Source organism: Bufo bufo, chromosome 6, assembly GCF_905171765.1.
Source record: "Bufo bufo chromosome 6, aBufBuf1.1, whole genome shotgun sequence".
NCBI lineage: Eukaryota > Metazoa > Chordata > Amphibia > Anura > Bufonidae > Bufo > Bufo bufo.
The window spans coordinates 240,282,221-240,304,199 of NC_053394.1; the positions used below are offsets into that span (position 1 = coordinate 240,282,221).

The 21,979-nt window shown below is 42.5% G+C and overlaps 1 protein-coding gene across 1 annotated transcript in view; it reads left to right on the forward strand.

Moving 5' to 3' along the window:
• The window catches only part of WAPL (WAPL cohesin release factor), a 132,272-nt gene extending 114,051 nt beyond the window's left edge, over positions 1-18,221 (forward strand). The window contains exons 19-20 of the mRNA XM_040438857.1: positions 7,562-7,627; positions 18,121-18,221. Of these exons, the coding sequence (XP_040294791.1) occupies positions 7,562-7,627 (66 nt within the window). The 3' untranslated portion in view covers positions 18,121-18,221. The remainder of the gene's footprint in view (positions 1-7,561; positions 7,628-18,120) is intronic.
• Positions 18,222-21,979: the final 3,758 nt, after the last annotated feature.

Genomic DNA, 21,979 nt, shown 5'->3' on the forward strand with positions numbered 1-21,979 from the left:
AATCCACAAACCTGGGAAGCCTCCGGACCAATGTAGCTCCTAAAGACCAATCTCCCTTTTGAATGTAGATGCGAAAATCCTAGCTAAACTTCTCGCTAGACGTCTCAGAGATGTAATTTTGTCAGTGATTGATCCGGATCAATCTGGTTTTATGCCGGGTAAGACCACTGATATTAATCTTAGAAGATTGTTTACCAATTTACAGGTCTCACATGACAATGCGAGGTCCCGATCGTTTGCTTCTCTCGATAATGAGAAGGCATTCGACTCGGTTGAGTGGAATTTTATGTGGGAGATATTGTGCTGTCTAGGCTTCCCCCAATCGTTCATAAGGTGGGTACAATTACTATACCAGGCCCCTATGGCAAGGGTTAGATTTAATGGGTATCTGTCATGCCCCTTTGGCCTTCATAGAGGTACTAGACAGGGGTGTCCCTTATCACTTATGTTATTTGCCCTAGTTATGGAACCACTTACCCAATTAGTTAATGGTTTGGGTCTGATTGAGGGATGGTCTATAGCGGGAATACAGAAAAAGATCTCTCTTTACGCCGACGACCTACTAGTATATCTAGCTGATACTGGTCCTTCCTTGGAAGCACTATTGGATACCATAGATGGCTTTGGGAAATACTCGGGCCTTAGAGTTAACTGGAGTAAATCTAGTCTCTGCTTAATAGACGAAATGGACCCCCAGGATATAATGCCCTTGTCATGTTTGAGAGTAGTTAAATGCTTTGTCTATTTGGGGATCAGGATTCACAGAGATCACAGGCAGTTTTATCGGCTTAATATAGTGCCCACCATGGAGTATATTACGCGTAAACTGGAAGCTTGGGAAAATCTGCCACAGACATTAATAGGTAGAGCAAATATGATAAAAATGGCACTGTTACCGAAACTTCTATATCTTTACAGAGCAGCTCCCACAAAGATCCCACATATCCACTTTGATTCCCTAGATAAGATTATTTCCCCCCCCCCCCCCGTTTCTGTGGAAACACCAGTCCCCTCGCATTGCTAGGAAATCTTTGAAAGCCTTATATAATCAAGGGGGTTTGAGATTACCAGACATGTACTTGTACTACATGGCTACCCAATTAGTGTATGCCTCTTGGTGGATTAGGGCGGGTGCCAATAATCCTTTAGTGGTATTAGAGGCGGCATTGGCCAACATGGTTTATCGGGCGGGAGTGGCCTCAGTCTTGCATTACACTGAATCGTGATGGCTTGGAAGCAGTTCGTGGTGATGCACAATGAGGGTGAGGGGAGTGCTACTTAGTCCCTGTATATACCATTGTGGCGCAACAGGCAGTTGCAAGAACTGTTTCACTTATCGGACTATGAGTTTTGGCCCCAAAAGGGTGTGTGAAGTACCTTACTCAATTGTATGTGGATGGGGTCTTCTGTTCATTCGAGAGCCTTCGCAGGGAATACAATCTGCCCCATACATGTTTCTATCGGTACCTCGAGCTGAGGCACGCCTGTGAGGCCTAATTCTAATCCTTATCCCTGTGTTTGAAATGTGGCCCCATTGAATCTGTGGCTCGGTTGAAACAACCTTATAAACCTATCTCATCATTCTATGTTGAAATTATGAAAATGCAAGACTCACCGATCCGTCGCTCTTTCGAGCGTTGGAAGGTTGATATCCCAGAGCTGGAGGAGTCTCACCTGGAGTAACTGAGCTCTGTCTGGAAGAACACGGTAAAAAGTGCTCGTGACCAGCTCATTCAACTTAAGTGGGTGCATAGGGTTTATCTCACTCCGGTGCGCCTGCATCATATGCGTAAGCTCCCAGACCCTTCTTGTTCCAGGTGTGGTGAGCCGAGAGGATCTTTATATCACATGGTATGGACTTGTCCTGTTGTGCGGGGGTACTGGAGTGAGATTTGTGATTTTTATCTCCTTGAAGTTGGGGCTTCCGGGGATACTTTCTCCTATAGTCTGTCTGTTTGGTTTGGTGGCAGAAATAGTTCCTAATAAATATGGAAGGAAGTTGCTCCGTTTACTCATGTTCTATGGGAGGAAAATAATCCTTTTGAATTGGAAACCACCAAAGAACCCTACCCTTGGTTCCTGGATCCAACTGATAAATGCTGACCTGCAGATGTACAAACTCACTTATGTAGCGAGGGGAACTCCTGATAGATTCGATCAGATTTGGGGCTTATGGTTAAGTGCGCAGGGCACTATCTGAATCTATGTGCAGGGATCTGGGACTCCAGGATGTATGAATGTGTGGGTGAATGGTTGTCTGGTACTAGTAAACATGCCATTGTGTATCACGGGACTGCCTTCTTGTTTGTTACATATTGCCACTGTGTTATTCTGATGTGTTTCCCGTACAGGGATCCTTGTAGAAGTACTGGAGTACGGACTTGTCGTCCGGTTGTCTGTTTACTGTATCCCCTTGGGATTTGGAGAAGTTTGCAATTTAAAATGCTTCCTATAAATAAACACTATTAAAAAAAATTCATAGGGACAAAGTGGTTCTCCGGCCTGTCCCTTTTCTTCCGAAGGTGGTCTCTGACTTGCATATTTAACGAGGAAATTGTCCTTCCCTCACTGTGTCCATCTCCTTCACACCCTAAGGAAAAGGAGTTACACCATTTGGACCTTGTCAGAGCTCTGAAGATCTATTTTGCAGCCTCCTGTCCCTTCCGCCGTACGGGCTCCCTTTTTGTCATTTCAGAGGGTCCTCGCAAGGGATTGGCAGCCTCCAAGGTGGCAATCGCACATTTGATTGTCTGCAATTGCTGAAGCATACCGTGCCCGGGGCAGGGTTCTGCCCTTAGTTGTCACGGCTCACTCCACCAGAGTGGTGGGCACATCTTTGGCTTGGAGGAATCGCTCTTCGGCTGCACAGTTGTGTAAGGCGGCTACTTGGTCCTCCTTACACACATTCACAAAATTTTACAAGGTGTATACTTATACATCGGCGGACGCTGCCTTGGGCCGCATGGTCTTGCAGGCGGCAGTTTCTTAGATGCCTGCAGGGATGCTTGCTTCCATTGGTCTGTGGTTTTTCCCTCCCGTGGACTGCTTATGGACGTCCCACAGTTCCTGTGTCCCCCAATGAATATGGGCGAGAAAAGTAGATTTTTGTATAACTTACCAGTAAAATCTCTTTCTTGTAAAATTGAGTAAGATGTCGCACTAAGAACACTCAAACGACACCAGGTGCTCCTGTAAATTGAGGCCACTCACTCAATTTAGAAAAGCATATACGTATATACAGTCTTGTGAAAAAATTAGGACACCCTTTGAAAGCATGTGGTTTTTTGTAACATTTTTAATAAATGGTTATTTCATCTCCGTTTCAACAATACAGAGAGATTAAAGTAATCCGACTAAACAAAGAAAACTGAAGAAAAGTCTTTTCAAGATCTTCTGTAAATGTCATTCTACAAAAATGCCTATTCTAACTGAGGAAAAAGATAGGACACCCTTGCCCCTAATAGCGAGTGTTACCTCCTTTGGCTGAAATAACTGCAGTGAGATGGTTCTTGTAGCCATCTACCAGTCTTCGACATCGGTCTGAGGAAATTTTACCCCACTCCTCAATGCAGAACTTTTTCAGCTGTGAGATGTTTGAGGGGTTTCTTGCACGTACAGCCCTTTTCAAGTCACCCCACAGCCTCTCAATGGGATTTAAATCTGGACTTTGACTTGGCCATTCCAGGACTCTCCATTTCTTCTTTTTCAGCCAATCTTTGGTTGATTTACTAGTATGTTTTGGGTCATTGTCATGTTGCATGGTCCAGTTCCGCTTCAGCTTTAATTTTCTAACTGATGGTCTCACATGTTCTTCAAGCACCTTCTGATACACAGTAGAATTCATCGTGGATTCTATGATGGTGAGCTGACCAGGTCCTGCTGCAGCAAAGCAGCCCCAAACCATGACACTTCCACCTCCATGCTTCACAGTTGGTATGAGGTTCTTTTCTTGGAATGCTGTGTTTGGTTTACGCCAAACATGTCCTCTGCTGTTGTGTCCAAATAATTCAATTTTGGACTCATCTGTCCAAAGAACATTATTCCAGAAGTCCTGGTCTTTGTCAACTTTATCGCTGGCAAATGTCAGTCTGGCCTCGATGTTTCTCTTGGAAAGCAAAGGTTTCCTCCTTGCACACCTCCCATGCAAGTTAAACTTGTACAGTCTCTTTCTGATTGTAGAGGCATGTACTTCTACATCAACAGTAGCCAGAGCCTGCTGTAGTTCTCGAGATGACACTTTAGGGTTTTTGGATACCTCTTTTAGCATCTTGCGGTCTGCTCTTGGGGTGAACTTGCTGGGGCGACCAGTCCTGGGCATGTTGGCAGTTGTTTTGAAAGCCCTCCACTTGTAGACTATCTTCCGGACAGTGGAATGGCTGATTTCAAAATCTTTTGAGATCTTTTTAAATCCCTTCCCAGACTCATAGGCTGCTACAATCTTTTTTCTGAAGTCCTCTGACAGCTCTTTTGCTCTCACCATGGTGCTCACTCTCACTTCAACAGTCAGGAGCACACCAAACTAAATGTCTGAGGTTTAAATAGGGCAAGCCTCATTCAACATGCAGAGTAACGATCTACTAATTATGTGCACCTGGTGTGATATACCTGTGTGAGATCTGAGCCAATTTAAGAGGGAATACATGTGAGGGTGTCCTATCTTTTTCCTCAGTTAGAATAGGCATTTTTGTAGAATGACATTTACAGAAGATCTTGAAAAGACTTTTCTTCAGTTTTCTTTGTTTAGTTGGATTACTTTAATCTCTCTGTATTGTTGAAACGGAGATGAAATAACCATTTATTAAAAATGTTACAAAAAACCACATGCTTTCAAAGGGTGTCCTAATTTTTTCACATGACTGTAGGTGAACAGGGCACTCAAGGATAGCTGCGACCGTGTATTTTAAGCAAAGATGAGCTTTATTGATAATATAAATATATTTGATGCATAAAACAATCAAGAATGCAGTAGAATAAATAGGTTATTAACAAATAAATATAATGAATATTCGACAGAGCAAAGGCTATTATTCGATTAATCAGCAAATATTCAATAGTCCAATATTGTAAATCTTGGATCCAATGATTGTGAACATCCAAAGACTTGTTTGCAATAAGTCTATTCGTTTTTTACTTTCATATTGAGACAACAGTCATATGCTTTGCAGTTATTCAAATAGTCGCGGCGGCGTCCCGCCAAAGCGACGTGAATGGCAGCAACTCACTGCTGAAAAGCTTGCAAGCGAATTAAGTCCATTACCTTTGTATCGACCAAGTGTTCGTCCGAAATAATCACAAGAGCCTTCAAGTGTACTTACTCCCAGGATCTGCCTTTAGAAATTTCTAGCAGTATTCAATCAGGAGATTAAAGCCGGCTCTCTGTTCGGTTATGGTCGATTTAATGGTAAGGTAGGTTTTTCAGTACAAAGATGGGGTGTAACCCCATCTTTGTACTGAAAAACCTACCTTACCATTAAATCGACCATAACCGAACAGAGAGCCGGCTTTAATCTCCTGATTGAATACTGCTAGAAATTTCTAAAGGCAGATCCTGGGAGTAAGTACACTTGAAGGCTCTTGTGATTATTTCGGACGAACACTTGGTCGATACAAAGGTAATGGACTTAATTCGCTTGCAAGCTTTTCAGCAGTGAGTTGCTGTCATTCACGTCGCTTTGGCGGGACGCCGCCGCGACTATTTGAATAACTGCAAAGCATATGACTGTTGTCTCAATATGAAAGTAAAAAACGAATAGACTTATTGCAAACAAGTCTTTGGATGTTCACAATCATTGGATCCAAGATTTACAATATTGGACTATTGAATATTTGCTGATTAATCGAATAATAGCCTTTGCTCTGTCGAATATTCATTATATTTATTTGTTAATAACCTATTTATTCTACTGCATTCTTGATTGTTTTATGCATCAAATATATTTATATTATCAATAAAGCTCATCTTTGCTTAAAATACACGGTCGCAGCTATCCTTGAGTGCCCTGTTCACCTATATACGAAAATCTCTTTCTTGCTCTTCATTGGGGGACACAGCACCCACCCAGTATTGTTGTTGACCACAGTTGTGGCAGTTGCTGGTTTGAACCCCGTTGGGTCTTTTGGCAAGGTTGGTGTTCCTTGTTTTTTCTTTGGTTGGTTTGCTTCTCTTACTGCTTCTCACAAACTGAAGCTCTCTCTCTCCAGGCTGGAGGGGGTATAGCTGCCAGGGGAGGAGCTAACAGCTTTATCTAGTGTCAATGCCTCCTAGAGGACATAGCTATACCCACGGTTCCTGTGTCCCCCAATGAAGAGCGAGAAAGGGCTTTTATAAGATCCTAAAAAATAAAATTACATTTACAACATGATACAAACATGAAAGTGACACATGGTAATAATGTAAGGTAATAACTCTCTTATGATGTATTACTATCTGCCTTAAAAGCAGATAAATTCAAATTTAGAAAATTGCAAATTTTTCTAAATTTTCTGTAATTTTTTTTTATTTTTTTTCATAAATAAAGGTGAAATATATTGACTCAAATATATGACTATCATGGAGTACAATGTGTCACGAGAAAACATTCTCAGAATGGCTTGGATAAGTAAAAGTGTTCCAAAGTTATTACCACAAAGTGACACATGTCAGATTTGCAAAAAATGGCCCGGGGTAGACTGGGTTAAGCAATGAAATAAAATTAAAAGAAATGCTTTGTGTAACCGTTTTTGCACACCCATAACTTTATTTTTCTACCAGCTGAGATGCGTAAAGCTTCTTTCACACGTTATTTTGAATGTTTCAATTGGATCAGTTTTGTCTGAGATTGCATTAAAGGTTTTTTTGTTTGTTTGTTTTTTGTCCATCCGGATTGCATCAATGTTTTATGTATACTGAGGAATAAACCAACAGCGGATAATGGGCTGCATACAGATTGACGTCTCTGTGCATTATTTTTTTTTGTTCACTAACATGTTGACCTTAATGCACCAGTCCTAACATAGTAACATAATTTATAAAGCTAAAAAAAGACATCTGTCCATCCAGGTCGGCCTGTTATCCTGCAAGTTGATCCAGAGGAAGGCAAAAAAAAACTGAGGTAGAAGACAATTTTCCTCAATTTAGAGGGGGAAAAAATCTGAATAACTCCCTGGATCAACGACCCCTCTCTAGTAGCTATATCCTGTAATATTATTACACTCCAGAAATACATCCAGGCTCCTCTTGAATTCCTTTATTGTACTCACCATCACCACCTCCTCAGGCAGAGAGTTCCATAGTCTCACTGCTCTTACTATAAAGAATCCTTTGTTTTAGTCCTGCTTGACTAACGAATGAAAAATGTTCCAATTTTTCCTGAATAAATACATGGTCGATGAAAAAAAAAAAAAATCTATGCTGTAGTGCATGTTTCCATTAAAATGAATGGGTCAGTGTTCAGTCCAGCTGCAAAATCAAGACTGGATAGCTAAAAAAATAACAATTGGTATTAGGGGTTTTTCTTACGGTGTTCTCTATTAAATATGATATTTCAATTGTTTTTGTTTTTTTTCCCTTTGTGTCTTTTAGTGTGCAGTGGGAACAACAGGGCAGAAGTCAATCTCCAGAGTCATTGAGTATTTGGAACACTGCTAGGTATCTACATTGACAGACTTATTACTGCTGGATAAACTCCTTCTGTGGAAGGAAAGTCATGTATAAGAGTCCATGAAGATGCACTGAGCGCAATTTTCTGTGCGACTTACATTGAAAAGGCAAACAGGACTCCCTTTTAGCCATCTTGTTGAGCTGCAGTTTGCCACTTCAACCAGATTACAGCCGAACACACGTGGGATAAGAAATATAAGGACCAGAGGTTCTGTAGATGAATCAGGCCTGGCTGTTTTAATCACTGCAGTATTGGAGATCAGTATAGAATGGAATTGGGGGTTTTCTATTTATTTCCTCTCGATAGGTTTGGTAACGGCCAGTTAAAAGAAATGTAAACTTGCAAATAATTATTTGCTGCTGATCGTGCAACTGCTGTTCTACTGTTGAAGTTCTGCATAACTTGGCAGCCAGGTACAACAATATCTCAGCTGGTGTGAGTCCAAACAACGCTTGAGCCGTTTCTTTCTGGACGGAAGGCTGCTTTTCCTTTTTTTTTCTTTTTTTTCCCCCCTCTTGTTTTCATGTTTCTTTTTTTGCTTTGTAATAGGCGTTCAATGCTTCCAAAATGTTAAGAGTTATGTAAAACTTTTTAGGATACTGTAAACAGATTTTCTTTCTTGGCTATTTTGCTTACTCTTTTGTACTAGATGCTTCCAATCATAACACTTTGTTCCAAAAATGTATTTTTTTGTATATATCCACCTAGACTCCCCACCCCATTTATTCTTTAATTTAAGATTTATGAATACCTTCAAAGCAGTTCTGTTGTCAAATTTGTAAAGCTGTGCAGCACCAAATTTCAAAGTAGTTGGAACGGAAGGGGCAAGGGTTGGCTCGGCCTGACCGCTAGTTAAGATATACGTATGTCAATAGCTCAGTTGTACAGAATGAACTTGGTGGGGATCTATTTTTATATTTTCAGGTGGTCCATCTCAGGTGTCATCTTGGACTAATATAAACGAGAAGGCTTGTGCCCTTACTTTACTTTCAGGGAGTATTTTTTTCCTTGTTACTATGTGTTAGCCACAATAACCTGCAAAGCTTTGTGTGGCAAGGAAAAAAATGCCTTCAGCTGCGTTTAAGGGTCCTGGATGCATTTTGTGACTCTTACATTTGGCTGAAACACACAGGTTTTTCACACATTTTAGATAGATTCATATTGCAAATTTATTGTCAACCTGCATAAACACTGGACGCTCTTCACAATAAATTCAAGCCTTGGTGTTGGACCTATTCATGCCACTCCTTAATAAAGTCCAGTAAAGCTCAAAGCAAGGGAGCTCTTTGATAGCCTCCTTAAGATGCATGAGGATCATTTATGTTAGGTTGAACGTTTGAGGCGAACTTAGAGCTTTCATCTGTATACATAATCCCAGACTCCATTTCCTCTACCAGGGTACCCCTGATCATACAAGAATGACTGTAACAAGGAGATCTTTCTTAAGCCATATAGTTAACAGCCAAACTGCATCTCTGCCTTTTGTCCAAGGAAGAGAGACAATGTAGGTAGTTTAAGGTTTTGTGTAAAAAATAAAAAATAAAAAAAAATCATTAGTTGGAGTTTCTTAGCAATATTTATGTGAAAATGTTAATAAGATATATTAATTTTCAGACTGTATAGAATCGGCTAATATTGCACTCTTGCCCACGATGATACTCTTCACAAAACAAGAGTAAGGGAAGGTTGTATATGATTTTCATTTGTAGGGGATGTCACAAGGCAATTCTAACTTTCCAAAGAGTGGCTTTATATAGGTGTTGGAATTATTTCACTCACATTTTATTTGCAGGCTATAGCTTGGTTCATTTGTACATAAACAGGCCCAGATGTTGAGTAGTTCATCAGTCAAAAGTCTGGGCGATCAATGAAGTAATATTATTCTGAGGACCCTAATTTAAGACTCTTAACTTCAAGAATTTACTTGTATGGTTAGAACATTGTAAAGAATGGTGAAGCTTAATTCTTTGAGGAATTTTTATGTTAACCACAAGCAACATTGGCAGCATTATTATAGTACATAAGAAAATGTTGGAACATTTTGCTGCAGAACAATCTAATTAGCATGTCTCCACCAGTGACGTAAGGCTAGTTTCACACTTGCGCCAAACCGTTCCGGCAGGCTGTTCCTGTAGAACAGAGTCCATTGTATCCATTGCATTAGTGCCGGGATTCTACCGGGCAAAAATTGTTGCTTGCAGCGGTATTTGTCTGGCTAAATCTCTGCTCGAATACCGGAAAAATTATACACAATGGGGCCAGGTGCTGCTCTGGCAGTTTTTGGCTATGTCGGCTGTGATGAACTCCAGCAGGCTGTTCCTCTACTTGAACAGCCTGACGGCATGTTTTCGCTCTAGTGTGACACTAGCCTGAACAGAAATTATCTGCATGGCCCTTAAGCTTGCCATAGACATTAGAAGTGACATCAAGGGTAGCCCCGTATCTCCAAGAGGTTAACATCCAATTTGGGAGCTGGCATACAAGATTGTCTTTGACTAGTTGTCGAGATTGCTTAGTATTATCCTTGCTAAGATACCGTTGCAAATAAAATTGTTAGCTCCGTCTTTTAGAAGTCCCATTTCAGATACCCACAATACAGCAGGGTGCATGCTATGACACGATGAGCAGAACCATTTGGCTTTCAGGTGTTACAGCTGTCAGGAATAGGTCATATAGTGCATTCTAGACTGATGGCTTGTCCTTGGTGTAGCCCTTCAGCCGCGGTGATCTGCAAAACAAAGCAGCACCTTCATTGCTCATCAAGGGGTCTGGACAGGATCCAGCAGTTCAGCCATGTCCACTTGAAGCAAAGGAAAATCCTGGAAAACCATGTAAAGGGAACCTGTCACCACAGTGCAATCTGCAGGACACCTCCTGCATTTTTTTTGTAATGTGTAGGGGCAGTGATGCTGACCATTTTTGTAATGTACTTTCATTATTGGAATGGTTCGTTTCTATTAAAAATGGGCTCAAAAGTTGCCCATTTTGTGCCTTAGCAATGCTCCCGGTCTTGTTCAGTTAACTGTGGAGATGCGCTCCACTGTCTCTCCTGTATATACACATATATGTATGTGTATATATGTTTGAGGAGACAGACAGGGAGCGTTGGTAAGGCACAAAGTGGACCACTTTACAGCTATTTCTCTAATAGAAATGTACAATTTCAGTAATTAAAGTATACTACAAAAGTGGTCAGTATCACTGCCCCTACAGATTACAAAATAATGAGGTTACACTTTGTACCCAGGGGAGGTGTTATCAGCGATATACAGAGATCTGTCAGTGGCTGATAGTTGTACTTAGAGTGGTTCAGAAAAAGTAGAGGTTTAAATAAATTACAAGTTTTACTGAATCTTTTTTTTTTAACAAAACTGTGCTGATCTGCTCACTCTCCTGCTCTAGAACATTCTGCCTCCAGATTGCTCTGAATTCTATGTTGAGACGCTCACTTTAGAGTACCTAAACCTTTACTCAACGCACAGAAGGTAAAATGGTCCTTTTCTGGGCGCTCTGCAGCTCCAGCTTGCATCCGCTCTGCTATTTTGAAAGTATATGGGATCCGTACTGCACTCTGCTGTCAGAAGAGAGCCATCTCAAGTCAAAGGTGCAACATTCGTGCTTTCAATAAAGGTTTAGGAGAAGAGCTGCTGCACCATCCATGTTTTCAATAAAGGCTTAGGTAGCCTTTAAATGGACTTAACTTGTGTTTTCCATTGTAACAATTGTCTCATCTACCATTGTAGAGCTTTTGGTATTTTAAAATCTCATGGGCTGAAAATACTGGCTTCATTGATCAAAGCTGTCGGAGTAAAACTGGCCTTGTTTGCCTATAGCATTCAATCACAGCGCAGCTTTTATTTTTCTGGAATGTTGACGAAAAAATAGCAGACCTGGGGTTAGTTGCTATGGGCAACAAGACCAGGTCTCCTCTTAGGGGCTGTTCACACTGGGTATTTGTTCCCAGTAGAATTTTGGTGTGGACACCTTGCTGAAATTCTTTCGGGCGCCACAGCAGTTTAAAGCTGCAACCATGCTGGGGAGGGACATTTTCCTTCTCAGCAAGGCTGATCCATACAGCTCTGCTGCCCTTTGAAAAGAATGGGAGGCAGAAACTAGGCGGCCATCAGCTTAATTTTAAGTGTCTGTGATAATTCCACTGGGAGAAAAAGCAATGTGAACGTTTGGACAGCACTGATAAATGTGTGCCACTGTGTTTGAAACTGAGGACCATGTCTCCCACCCACCCCACCCTCAAAAGCATATGGTTTAGCCTACAATAAGATCCTTTTAGGAACAGTTTTACACGAGCAGATTCTGTGCGGGTAATCCGCTACATGAAAGAGAGCCAAGCCCCGTTCCGGACAGCAGAGACACGGAGCATTAACATGATTTGATAATGCTCTGATTTTTATTTTATTTACTACAAAATCACGGTGATAAAGTTGTCACCATGATTTTGCAGTAAAGAGATCACAGGCACAGAGCATTATCAATCATGTTAATGCTCCGTGTCTCTGCTGTCCAGAGCGGGGCTTGGCTCTCTTTAATGTAGCGGATTACCCGCACGGGATCCGCTCCTGTGAAAGAGCCCTGGCACTGGAGTGTTAGTTCATGCAGGATTTTGTAGCAGATTTTGTGAGCCAAAGCAAAAGTGGGTTGGAAGGGAATTTTAAACTATAAAGGAAAAAGTTCTCCTTACTGCTGGACCCACTTCTGGCTTGAACCCACCCTAATACACCTACTTTTCCAAGCTCTGTTATTTTGGTGTCTGATGCACCAGTCATGGTTGTGTGGATGTCAGACACCTGAAATGTCTGCATTATAGTTTTTTTTTTTTTTTTTTTTAAGTAAGAAGTTGTTTTGACTGTCATTCCATGCTTTCCATTATTTGACCTGCCTTCTGATTCCCGAGTAAACAATTGTATGGTCATATAAATTGCGACTCATTTGTCCAAATAGTGTAACAGAAACTGGATTTGTTGGCCATAGCAACCAGTCACAGTGCAGCTTTAATATTTCCAAAGTAGTTTACAAATAAAGCTGAGATCTGATTGGTTGCTCTGAGCAACAAGGCCAGCTTTTATGTTACTGTTGTGACCAGTGAAAGACTGGTGTATTTGTGCCTAAAATTGGATTGGATCAAATTCTGAAGATGGAAAAACCTTTTATATGTGGGTCTGTGAGTCCTAATAATTCCATGCGAGTTGAGCTTTACTCTTAAAATGGAGGGTGTCTTATCTCATGTAGGCTATTTGTTTCCAACCTGTGGCTTTCCAACTCTTGTACTATAACTCACTGTCAGGCACTTGCTTCCTGTTATGGTATTAAAATAGTTGGGCAGCCCAGATTGGAGGGCACTGTTGTGGGTTATAACCTTTTTATAGCTAGTGCAAGGCATGAAGGGGCAGTAATGTCATTTGTGCACAGTCACTGAAGGACACTGGACATAACACCAAGGCTACTTTCACACTAGCGTTTAAGTTTTCCAGTATTGAGATCCATCATAGGGGCCTAATACCGGGGAAAAAAAGCTTCAGTTTTTTTCCCCATTCATTATCAATGGGGACAAAACTGAACAGAATGGAATGCTCCAAAATGCATTCCGTTCTGTTTAGTTGCGTTCCCAGACCGGAGAGCAAACCGTAACATGTTGTATTTTGCTTTCCGTCCTGGGATGCGGATGCAAGACGGATCCGACTTAACCCCAATGCAAGACAATGGGGACAGATCCGTTTTCTCTGACACAATCTGCCACAATAGAAAACTGATCCGTCCACCATTGACTTTCAGTGGAGTTAATGACGGATCCGTCTTGGCAATGTTAAAGATATGCAAAAACGCTAGTGTGAAAGTAGCCTTACTCTTGTTGGCTTTGCTACAGACAAATGCTATGTGGATTTTTTTTCAAACAATTTGCAGCAGAAATCTAAGGCTGAAATTTTGTCACAAATGTTCCATCAGATCACAATGGGCTAAACTCTGCAGTTGTTCCGTTTTTAATCCATGACAGTAATGAATATGCTGTTGTTTTTATAATCTGCAGTATCCATTATTCCAGTTTTATTCCGTTGCATATGGAACGTATTCAGGGTGTCATGTTTTTTGGCGTTGATTCCATAACTAAATTCTGATAGTCTAGAACAGTGATGGTGAACCTTTTCGAGACTAAGTGCCCAAACTGTAACCCAAAACCCACTTATTTATCGCCAAGTGCCAACACGGCAATTTACCCTGAATACTACAGTCCAATATAGTATATCTTCCATGTACTTTATCATTTAGATATAATAGCCTGCCTGCATACAGTGCACTGCCTGTGCTGTTCATAGTGCGCCCTGCGCTGATGAATGGCAGGAAATGTCTGAGGCATATTGGTACACTGTAGACTTTTTCCAGGGTGTGGGTGCCCACAGAGAGGGCTCTGAGTGCCGCCTCTGGCACCCGTGCCATAGGTTCGCCACCACTGGTCTAGAAGATTCAATCACATTTTTCGAGAGCTTTGTTTTTGTCGGTAGGTTCTGGTCACTTATTATTGCTGTTGGGTAAAATCTTGTTTTGTAGCTTTTTACCTGGTAGTAAAGAATGGATAGTTGCCCTCTGGCATAATATTATGTGGGAAGAGGAAGACCTACATATGTCCAGGTACCGCTGTATACACACAGAATAGAAAAGTTTAATAAATGATTCGTCCAGCATGAATAAAAGCTTCTCCTTTATTAGATCGTAATAACTCCAACTTTGGACTTAACACCACTTCCAGTTAACAAACCGCCAATGGGTTTCAGACATACACTGCGTCCTTAGTCATGGCGCCATGACTAAGGACGCAGTGTGCGTCAAACATGTCAGCAGTTAAGTGGAAACTGGTGGTGTCTGATGGAGTTTTAATATGGTTTAATAAAGGGGAAGCTTTTATTCATGCTGGATGAATCATTTATTGGATATACAGGCACACTAAAGCATTGTCCGTGCATAGACTGACTACCGCACCTGAAGTCTATAATTATAGAGCTGAGTTTTGCTTTTGTATCTGAAGCTTAAAGAGGTTGTCTGGATGATAAAATTATTCTTAAAAGGGCCAAAAAATGCTATTAAAAAGTCTCCCCTTCTGATCCCTTGTGCTCCTTTTCACACTTCCTGGTTCCCACTGCTCTCTACTTCCTAGTTCCTCTTCACAGAGGAAATTACCACCCTGCCAATCATTGGCAGTAGTAATTGACTGACCAGTCATTTTCCAGGAAATGAATACCATTGAGGACCTAGGGAGCATCGTTTTTTTTTTTTTTTTTTTTAAGGTGAGCGTTAACTTTTCTTAAAAAGAAATAAATAAAAAACATCCTATATTATTCATATGTAGGTACAGTTAAACTTTCATCTGGAGCACTTGAAAGGGCTCAGATGCATTACCAGACAAGGCTCATGGCTAGAGATGAGCGAATTTCATATTTTGAAATTTGTTCGCACTTCGTTTCGTGGTAAAAGTTGAATTGTGTTATTCATTCAGTCATAATCGAAGTCTATGAGCTGCAAAACGCATCCGTCCAGTTTGTGTTATGCAGGGGAGTCCTCTCCTGCATAACTGAGACAAGACGGAATCGTTTTGCAGGCCATAGACTTCTTTTATGACGGAATGAATAACAGAATGCCTCTAAAGGCATTCCGTCATAGAATTGCGTTATGGTCCGTGGTGACGGAATTCATAACGCAATTCACCTTTTATCACCAAACGAGGCGTGAACGAATTTCAGAAGCGGAAATTCGCTTATCTCTACTCATGGCCAATAACGCTGCTTCTGGAAAAAAATGAATCTTCATTGCTGCTTGAGAAGGTTGTTTCTATTCATACTTTGAAGAAACGGGTACTACATTTAAAGTGACTAACGTTAAATATGCAGTCTGATCTGAGGTCATTTGTTACAGAGAAGGAGCTGAGCAGAAGGATAATCTTTTCTACAAAATCTATATAAGATACCTTTCTACAGTGGGGATTAGGCAAGTTTTTTCCACACTGATTTTTTTTGCATTTTCTCGTAGCATAGTACAGTACCAGCAAAGTTAATTAGATTTTACAAATCTCATGTACGTGGTGCGTATTCTATGACCTAGGTTGCAACTTTTAAAATCTGCAGCATGTCAATTATTTGTGTGGCATTGTGGTTAGTTTATTATGGTTTTCCCCATAGACTTCAATGGGGTTTTTAAAGAACACTGAAAATCCACTTGAAAAACTGCAAAAAATAGATTTGTGCGTTTTCAAATCTTCACTGCTTTCAGTTACCCTTAATATAATTTGTATTAACGTTCCTGTCCGCACTGGCGTTAGGAGTCCTGTGGGAGGGTTCTACTCATGATTTACAGCAACCTCTATGCACACTGATCCCAGTCATGGATGACCCACCCACTGGACTCCTAAGCATCGAATGAACAAGCATTTAAATGAATAAAATACAGGTTTTGCTGAATCCTTTCCAACATCATTCTGCTCCTTTTGCTGCCCTCAGACTGAGCAACGTTATAGGTTCCCTTTAATTGTAGAAATGTATATAATTACGGTAGTGTTTTGAGTATTCAGCTACAGGACAGGAGCCATTTTAATCATGCAACACTGAATACTATTCGCCACCAAATTTTATCCGAGTTTTTGTTAGGTTCTTCATCAAATTTCTGTAGTTGCAGCACAGATGTCTGACCCTTAACATAAAAGATTCTTCAACTGTTTAGGTTCACATCACAGTCTAGTTTTCGGTTCTTCTGATCTGTGAGACGAACAAAAAAGGTCCTTTTTTTTTTTTTTTAAACATCCGTTGTGCTCATTTCACATCCATTTTAGTCAGTTGCATCTGAGATCTGTTCTTTTTGTCAGGGAAGAAAGTCCTTTGTGGAGGATTTTCTCTCATGTCAAAATAACAGATCTCAGACAGAATTGACTTAAATGAATGTTTTTTTTTTTTCTCCTGATTGATCAGGAGAACTGAAAACTGAAACTGTGAACCTACTCTTACTTTTTTTTTTTTTTTCTTCTGGTCACTTTTTTCATATTCCACAAATTACACTTAGTCTTCACTATTTTCATCTCAAGTTATATGTATATTATTGAATATCTCATCAGAGGTGCATTGTCTTAACACCTTGGTTGTTACAAGACTTATATTTGTAGGTTATATAACTTAACAGGTTCTGATTTAGACCAAATTCCATGTTTTTACTATAGTATTCACTTGTCGTAATTTAAAGGCATTTTGCAGCCAATACATATTGATGACCTATCCTCAGGGGTGGGGGTCCGAGACGCGGCACTTCTGCCTATTGGCTCTTTAAAGAGAAGGCGGCACTCGTAAAAGTGCTGCTTCCGCTTTAAGATTACACTGCACATTGGCTCAGATGTCTATGCGGTGCAGTGTAATTACAAGTGCTTGTTCCATTCACATGACTCAAACAAGCATTTGTAATTACACGCCAAGCGAGATGCACATTGTAATCTTGAAGAGGAAGTAGCACTTGTACGAGAGCAGTCTCCTCTTTAAACAGCTTATCGGTGAGGGTGTCGAACCCCCGCCGGTCAGATATTGGTGACCTATCCTGTACTGGCTACTCGACCCCTTTAACAGGCAGAGAGCCCCTTGTATTAACCATGCATATAAAAAAAAGTTGAGCTCGTCTTTTTCTAAGGCCTTATCTACATGACTATTTTTATCTGTGCTATCTGCATTTTCTTTTTTTTTGTGTGGATAGCACAGTGACAATTTCTATGTTGCCATGTACACATCCGTATTTTTTGGCAGATCCATATGGCCATTCTACAAATTATAGAACGTGTCCTATTCTTGTCAGTATTGAAGACAAGAATAGCCTTTCAATTGATGGAAGTGAGAAAAGTACTGAATGCGCAGGAAAGGTATTTATATTTTGTGGATCAATTCTTCGCAGATGAAAATATGGATATGGGCATGTCCAATGAAGTCTAAAGGTGAGGCCACACAGGTAGCCTTGACATGGCTGTGATGTGTCTTAAAACAACTGTGCGTACACTGCGGTTTTTAAGTTCATAAATGGCTAAATTATCAAAGCTGTTTCACCCGTAAAACTGCATGGTTTTCGGATGCATTAGCAGTGCGTTAACACTGCACATGTCGACTAAAACTTAAGGCTTGCCAGCTGGGTTTCTGCTCACTTAATGCTTGCTTAGTTCTCTTTAATTCTATTCTGGTTCTTAGGATGTGCTCTGGCATGTTAGTGACTTATGCTAGTTGCAGTCTCTTACTAGTAGGTTTCAGCCAGGAGCCACTTTAATTACAGTACCTTGGTTTGCTGAAAATCCCCATCAAAGATTTTGCTTTAAGGGTACTTGAATCCTAATTGCAAATTTAAATTTTTAAAGTAACTTTTTTCCACTATGTATATATTTCTGTAAATATAAGCCATTGGAGACTAGAATGGTAAAGTACTTTTCTGAATCCAATCCTATTTTTATTTTATACAGTATTTCTCAGCTGTGATCTTTGGAGCAAAAGCCTACGGCAGGAAAATAAAATCAAGTTTGTACCAGTTTCATGAAGTATGTCTTTGGGTTTTTTGTAAATAATTTTAACTCAAAAATAAAAATTGCTACTTTTAGTACTTTATTTGTTGTGTTTTTTATTTTTAATCAGTTTTCCTCCTAATTTTCCTCATAAAAATATAGTTTGTCATTAATAGATCTGTTTGTATAATATGTAATGGTAATATGCAATGGTCTAGTCGCCAACTATCTTTTTCCACTCCCTTAAGCCATGCAGTGGGCCATCCATTGTCACACCTTTTTTCTCGCCCATATTCATTGGTGGACACAGAAACCGTGGGTATAGCTATGTCCTCTAGGAGGCGTTGACACTAGTAAAAGCTGTTAGCTCCTCTCCTGGCAGCTCTACCCCCTCCAGCCTGGAGAGAGAGATTCAGTTTTTTCTAGTGTCAATAGGAGGCAAGACCTCCCTGCTCTGCAGGGAAGCTCCTGAAGATTTTTCCTGTCCTAGAAGCGGCCTGCGTGTCTTCCTCTTGGCCCGCGTTAGTTGAGTTTTTTTCGCTGGCGTACTGCTCCGGTCCCTCTGCCGGACTCCGGTCGGCCGTGCGCAACATGCGGATCCAGCCACCCCCGCTGCGGGGGATGCATGCATCGGCAGAAAAACAGGAACGGGAGCGGCGAGGCTCCCCCCTAGGTAGATCGCAGGTGTCAGGGCACTAGGGTGTTAGTAACAGGCGCAAATTATTCTCGCCACTCACCCCCCCTGAAGCGCTTGGCCCCGCCCCCCTTCCTCAGAGCAGCTAAACCCCTTCTGGTGAGCCACCTCCTGCAGCCTGATATTATGAGGATTCTGTCTTCAGTACAAGGTGCCTGTAAGTTAAAACGGTTAACCACTTCCTGTCTCTCTGCCCACTTGTCGTTTGGGCATCCTAGTTTTCTTTAAAAAAAAAAAAAGGTAGATGCGCGTTCATAAGGGCCCCCCCTACAGGGACGGTATTGCATTCCCATGCCTCGTCACTGCAGGCCCCCCATCCCCCCCCTGTCTGTGTGGTACCAAGCTGTGCCCGTGTCCTATATGGACAAGGAGGACCTCTCCTAGTTCCCTATCCGCCCTCCAGGGTCATTGGTTGATAATCCTCCACCTGCGCAGATCCTGGGAGGACAGCCGGAGTATTCCCATTCCACCCTCCGGGGTAGTCTGGTTGATTTTGATCAAATCCACCCAGCGCAGAACCTCTGGAAGCTCCCATTCCACCCTCCGGGGTCGTCTGGTTGATCAAATCCACCTGGGCCATCCAGTGCAGAACCTCTGGAAGTTCCCATTCCATCCTCCTGGGGTTGTCTGGTTGATAATCCTCCACGATCCAGTGGAGAACCTCTGGAAGTTCCCATCCATTCTCCGGGGTTGTTTGGTTGATACAGGCTCTGCCGAGGCACTCCAGTGGACGGACCTCTAGTTCCCACTTCACCCTCTGGGTAGTTTGGTTGATGTATTCCCACCTGCGTGGCCTACAGAACAGTCTCCTCGGCCACCTCCGCACCCCTTCCTTACCTCCCTACGGTCTCGCTCAGACACACCACTCCATTCCTGGAGAGGTTCGGTCCAGGGGGATGGGGGGGGGGGATATTGTGATTCGGGTTCTCTCTCGAATCCGAGTCCACGGTAGCCAGCAGTCCTTGTCGTCTGCATTACCCGCTCCTTCAGGTGGAGTATTGCACCACTGCTGCATACAATACTACCGTAGGCATTATAGGTGAACTAAATGCTAGAGCGCTGTTCAGTGGGCGTTTCCCCCTTCTTAGGGGACAGTATTGCATTTCAGTGGGCGTTCCCCCCTTCTTAGGGGACAGTATTGCATTCCACTGGGTACAGTATGTACCGTATGCATTGGCCTGCTCTATACATGGCGTTCTGACATTATCACCGGTTACAGTGTTTACTGTAGGCATTACCCCTTCCTTGGTGGGGTAATTGCACTGTCACAGGGTACTGGATTCGCCATATGCATTGCCCTTCCATAAACTGCGTAATCTCCCTACCGTTGCATTGTGTTCCTGCCATAAGCATGACCAATTCCGCTGGCTGCACTTGTTGTAGGCATCACCCCTTCCATAGGCTGAGTAATTGCACTACTACGGATACAGTGCTTGCCTTATGTTCTGCCCCCTGTGGTAGGTGCACTAAGTACAGTTACACTGGGTTTAGTGCTGGACGTATGCACCCCCCCTTCTGTAGGTGGCGGCATTGCATCTCCTCTGGGTTCTGTCCCTGCCATATGCATTATTCTTTCTCCCATCACTGTGCTTCCTGTTGCATTCCCCTTCCAAAAGTGATCCACTTACAGGGGAATACCTGAGCAGCTTAGATTGCTACAGTTCATCTACGCTGCGGCAGTAGATGCCTTAGCTTCTTCGGGGAGGCGTAGCAACAGTCGATAGCTGCGGATGCCGGTGCTCTGCATCTGCGGTGTATGGGTGCCGCCAGTGGATACGGTCGCTGTTTCCACTTGGTATCCTTATCTTTTAGAGCGGGCTTGTGACATCCTCTGTCTCTCAGAGGGGTTGCCTAGCAACACTTGTGTCCTAGAGACCACCCTTCTCCATGGGCCTCTTCGGTTCCAGTCGTTCAGGACATTGTCCTTATCAATACGTAATGCATCTGCCATTGCGCATATTCTGGGGAGTACGTTTCAGCAAGTTGAGTGTTCACTGACTCTGTAGTTCCCCCTCAGCTGGGGGTTCTACCCTGACGCTAGCTTGCTGTTGCTCCTGTTCAGAGCCCTTCCAGGTAAAGTGTAAAAGCTAGATCATCCGTTAAAGCATGGCTTCCACGGATGGCCTCACGGCTTCCCTTTAGTTTTGCGCCGGCGGGGCAGGCGCTGGCTGCTTCTGGCAGAGTGGTATTTACGTTACCACTACATATTATGGTTCTTACTGCACAGCTCCTTCGTAAGGTGGCGGATTCTTCTAAATCTGAATTGGTGGCCTCTGCGGTGTGGCCCCCTCCTCTGCTGGAATATGGGCTAGCGATACAGTTGTGGCTCCCCTTACTTGACTTCCTCCTCTGGCAGAGTTTTGGCACAGCCACTCAATCCCTGGCTACATCGGCATTTGCACGGGGTATTCTTTAGTGGCCTTCTATTCCAGAGTTTTGGACCCGGCTGGTGAGATGTGGCACACTCCACATCTCTCCTTTCGCAGGTGAATCCTTCCATTGGTCCTGGGTGCGTTACCTGTATATATTTTATATTACCTCTCTTAAGACATCACTAATGTCTAGGTCACATCAGCCCTCTGGTGATTATACTTCCCACCGCCCTTTCCGGGGGTAGACTGTGAGACTCTCCACACCAGGCGGAGCGGGGTTGCTGTCACGTCTTGCCGTATTGATAGACGTTCCATTCCTGGTACGGAACACCTGTCTATTTCTTCTTCCCCTCGAACAAACTGCTGCCGGCCTCTCCCTTCTGTATTCCTGGACTGCGGAAGGTGTTCGAACCCAGACTTGTGGACTTGGCTTCGAGACTGTCTCGGAAGCTTCCCACCTTTCTCTCCCGAGCAGAGATCCGGCAGCTTGCGGCGTGGACGCCCTTATTCCCTTGTTAAGGGTTCTCCCTCCTTGCGTTTTCCCCCCCTTCCTACCCAGAGTGCTACGGAAGATCAGGATGGAGGGTATATTTTGTCCCTCACGGTCCTGTCCTACAATCAGGGGTGGACCTTGGTCTGGCCCTTAGTTCTTGCAGAATCATGCGTCGTCGCCTTCTATCCTTTCCAACGCTCTCAGGTTCCCTGGAGCCCTTGTGGGAGGGTTTTTTCTTTTCTGACTCCTGTCCTGGAAGGT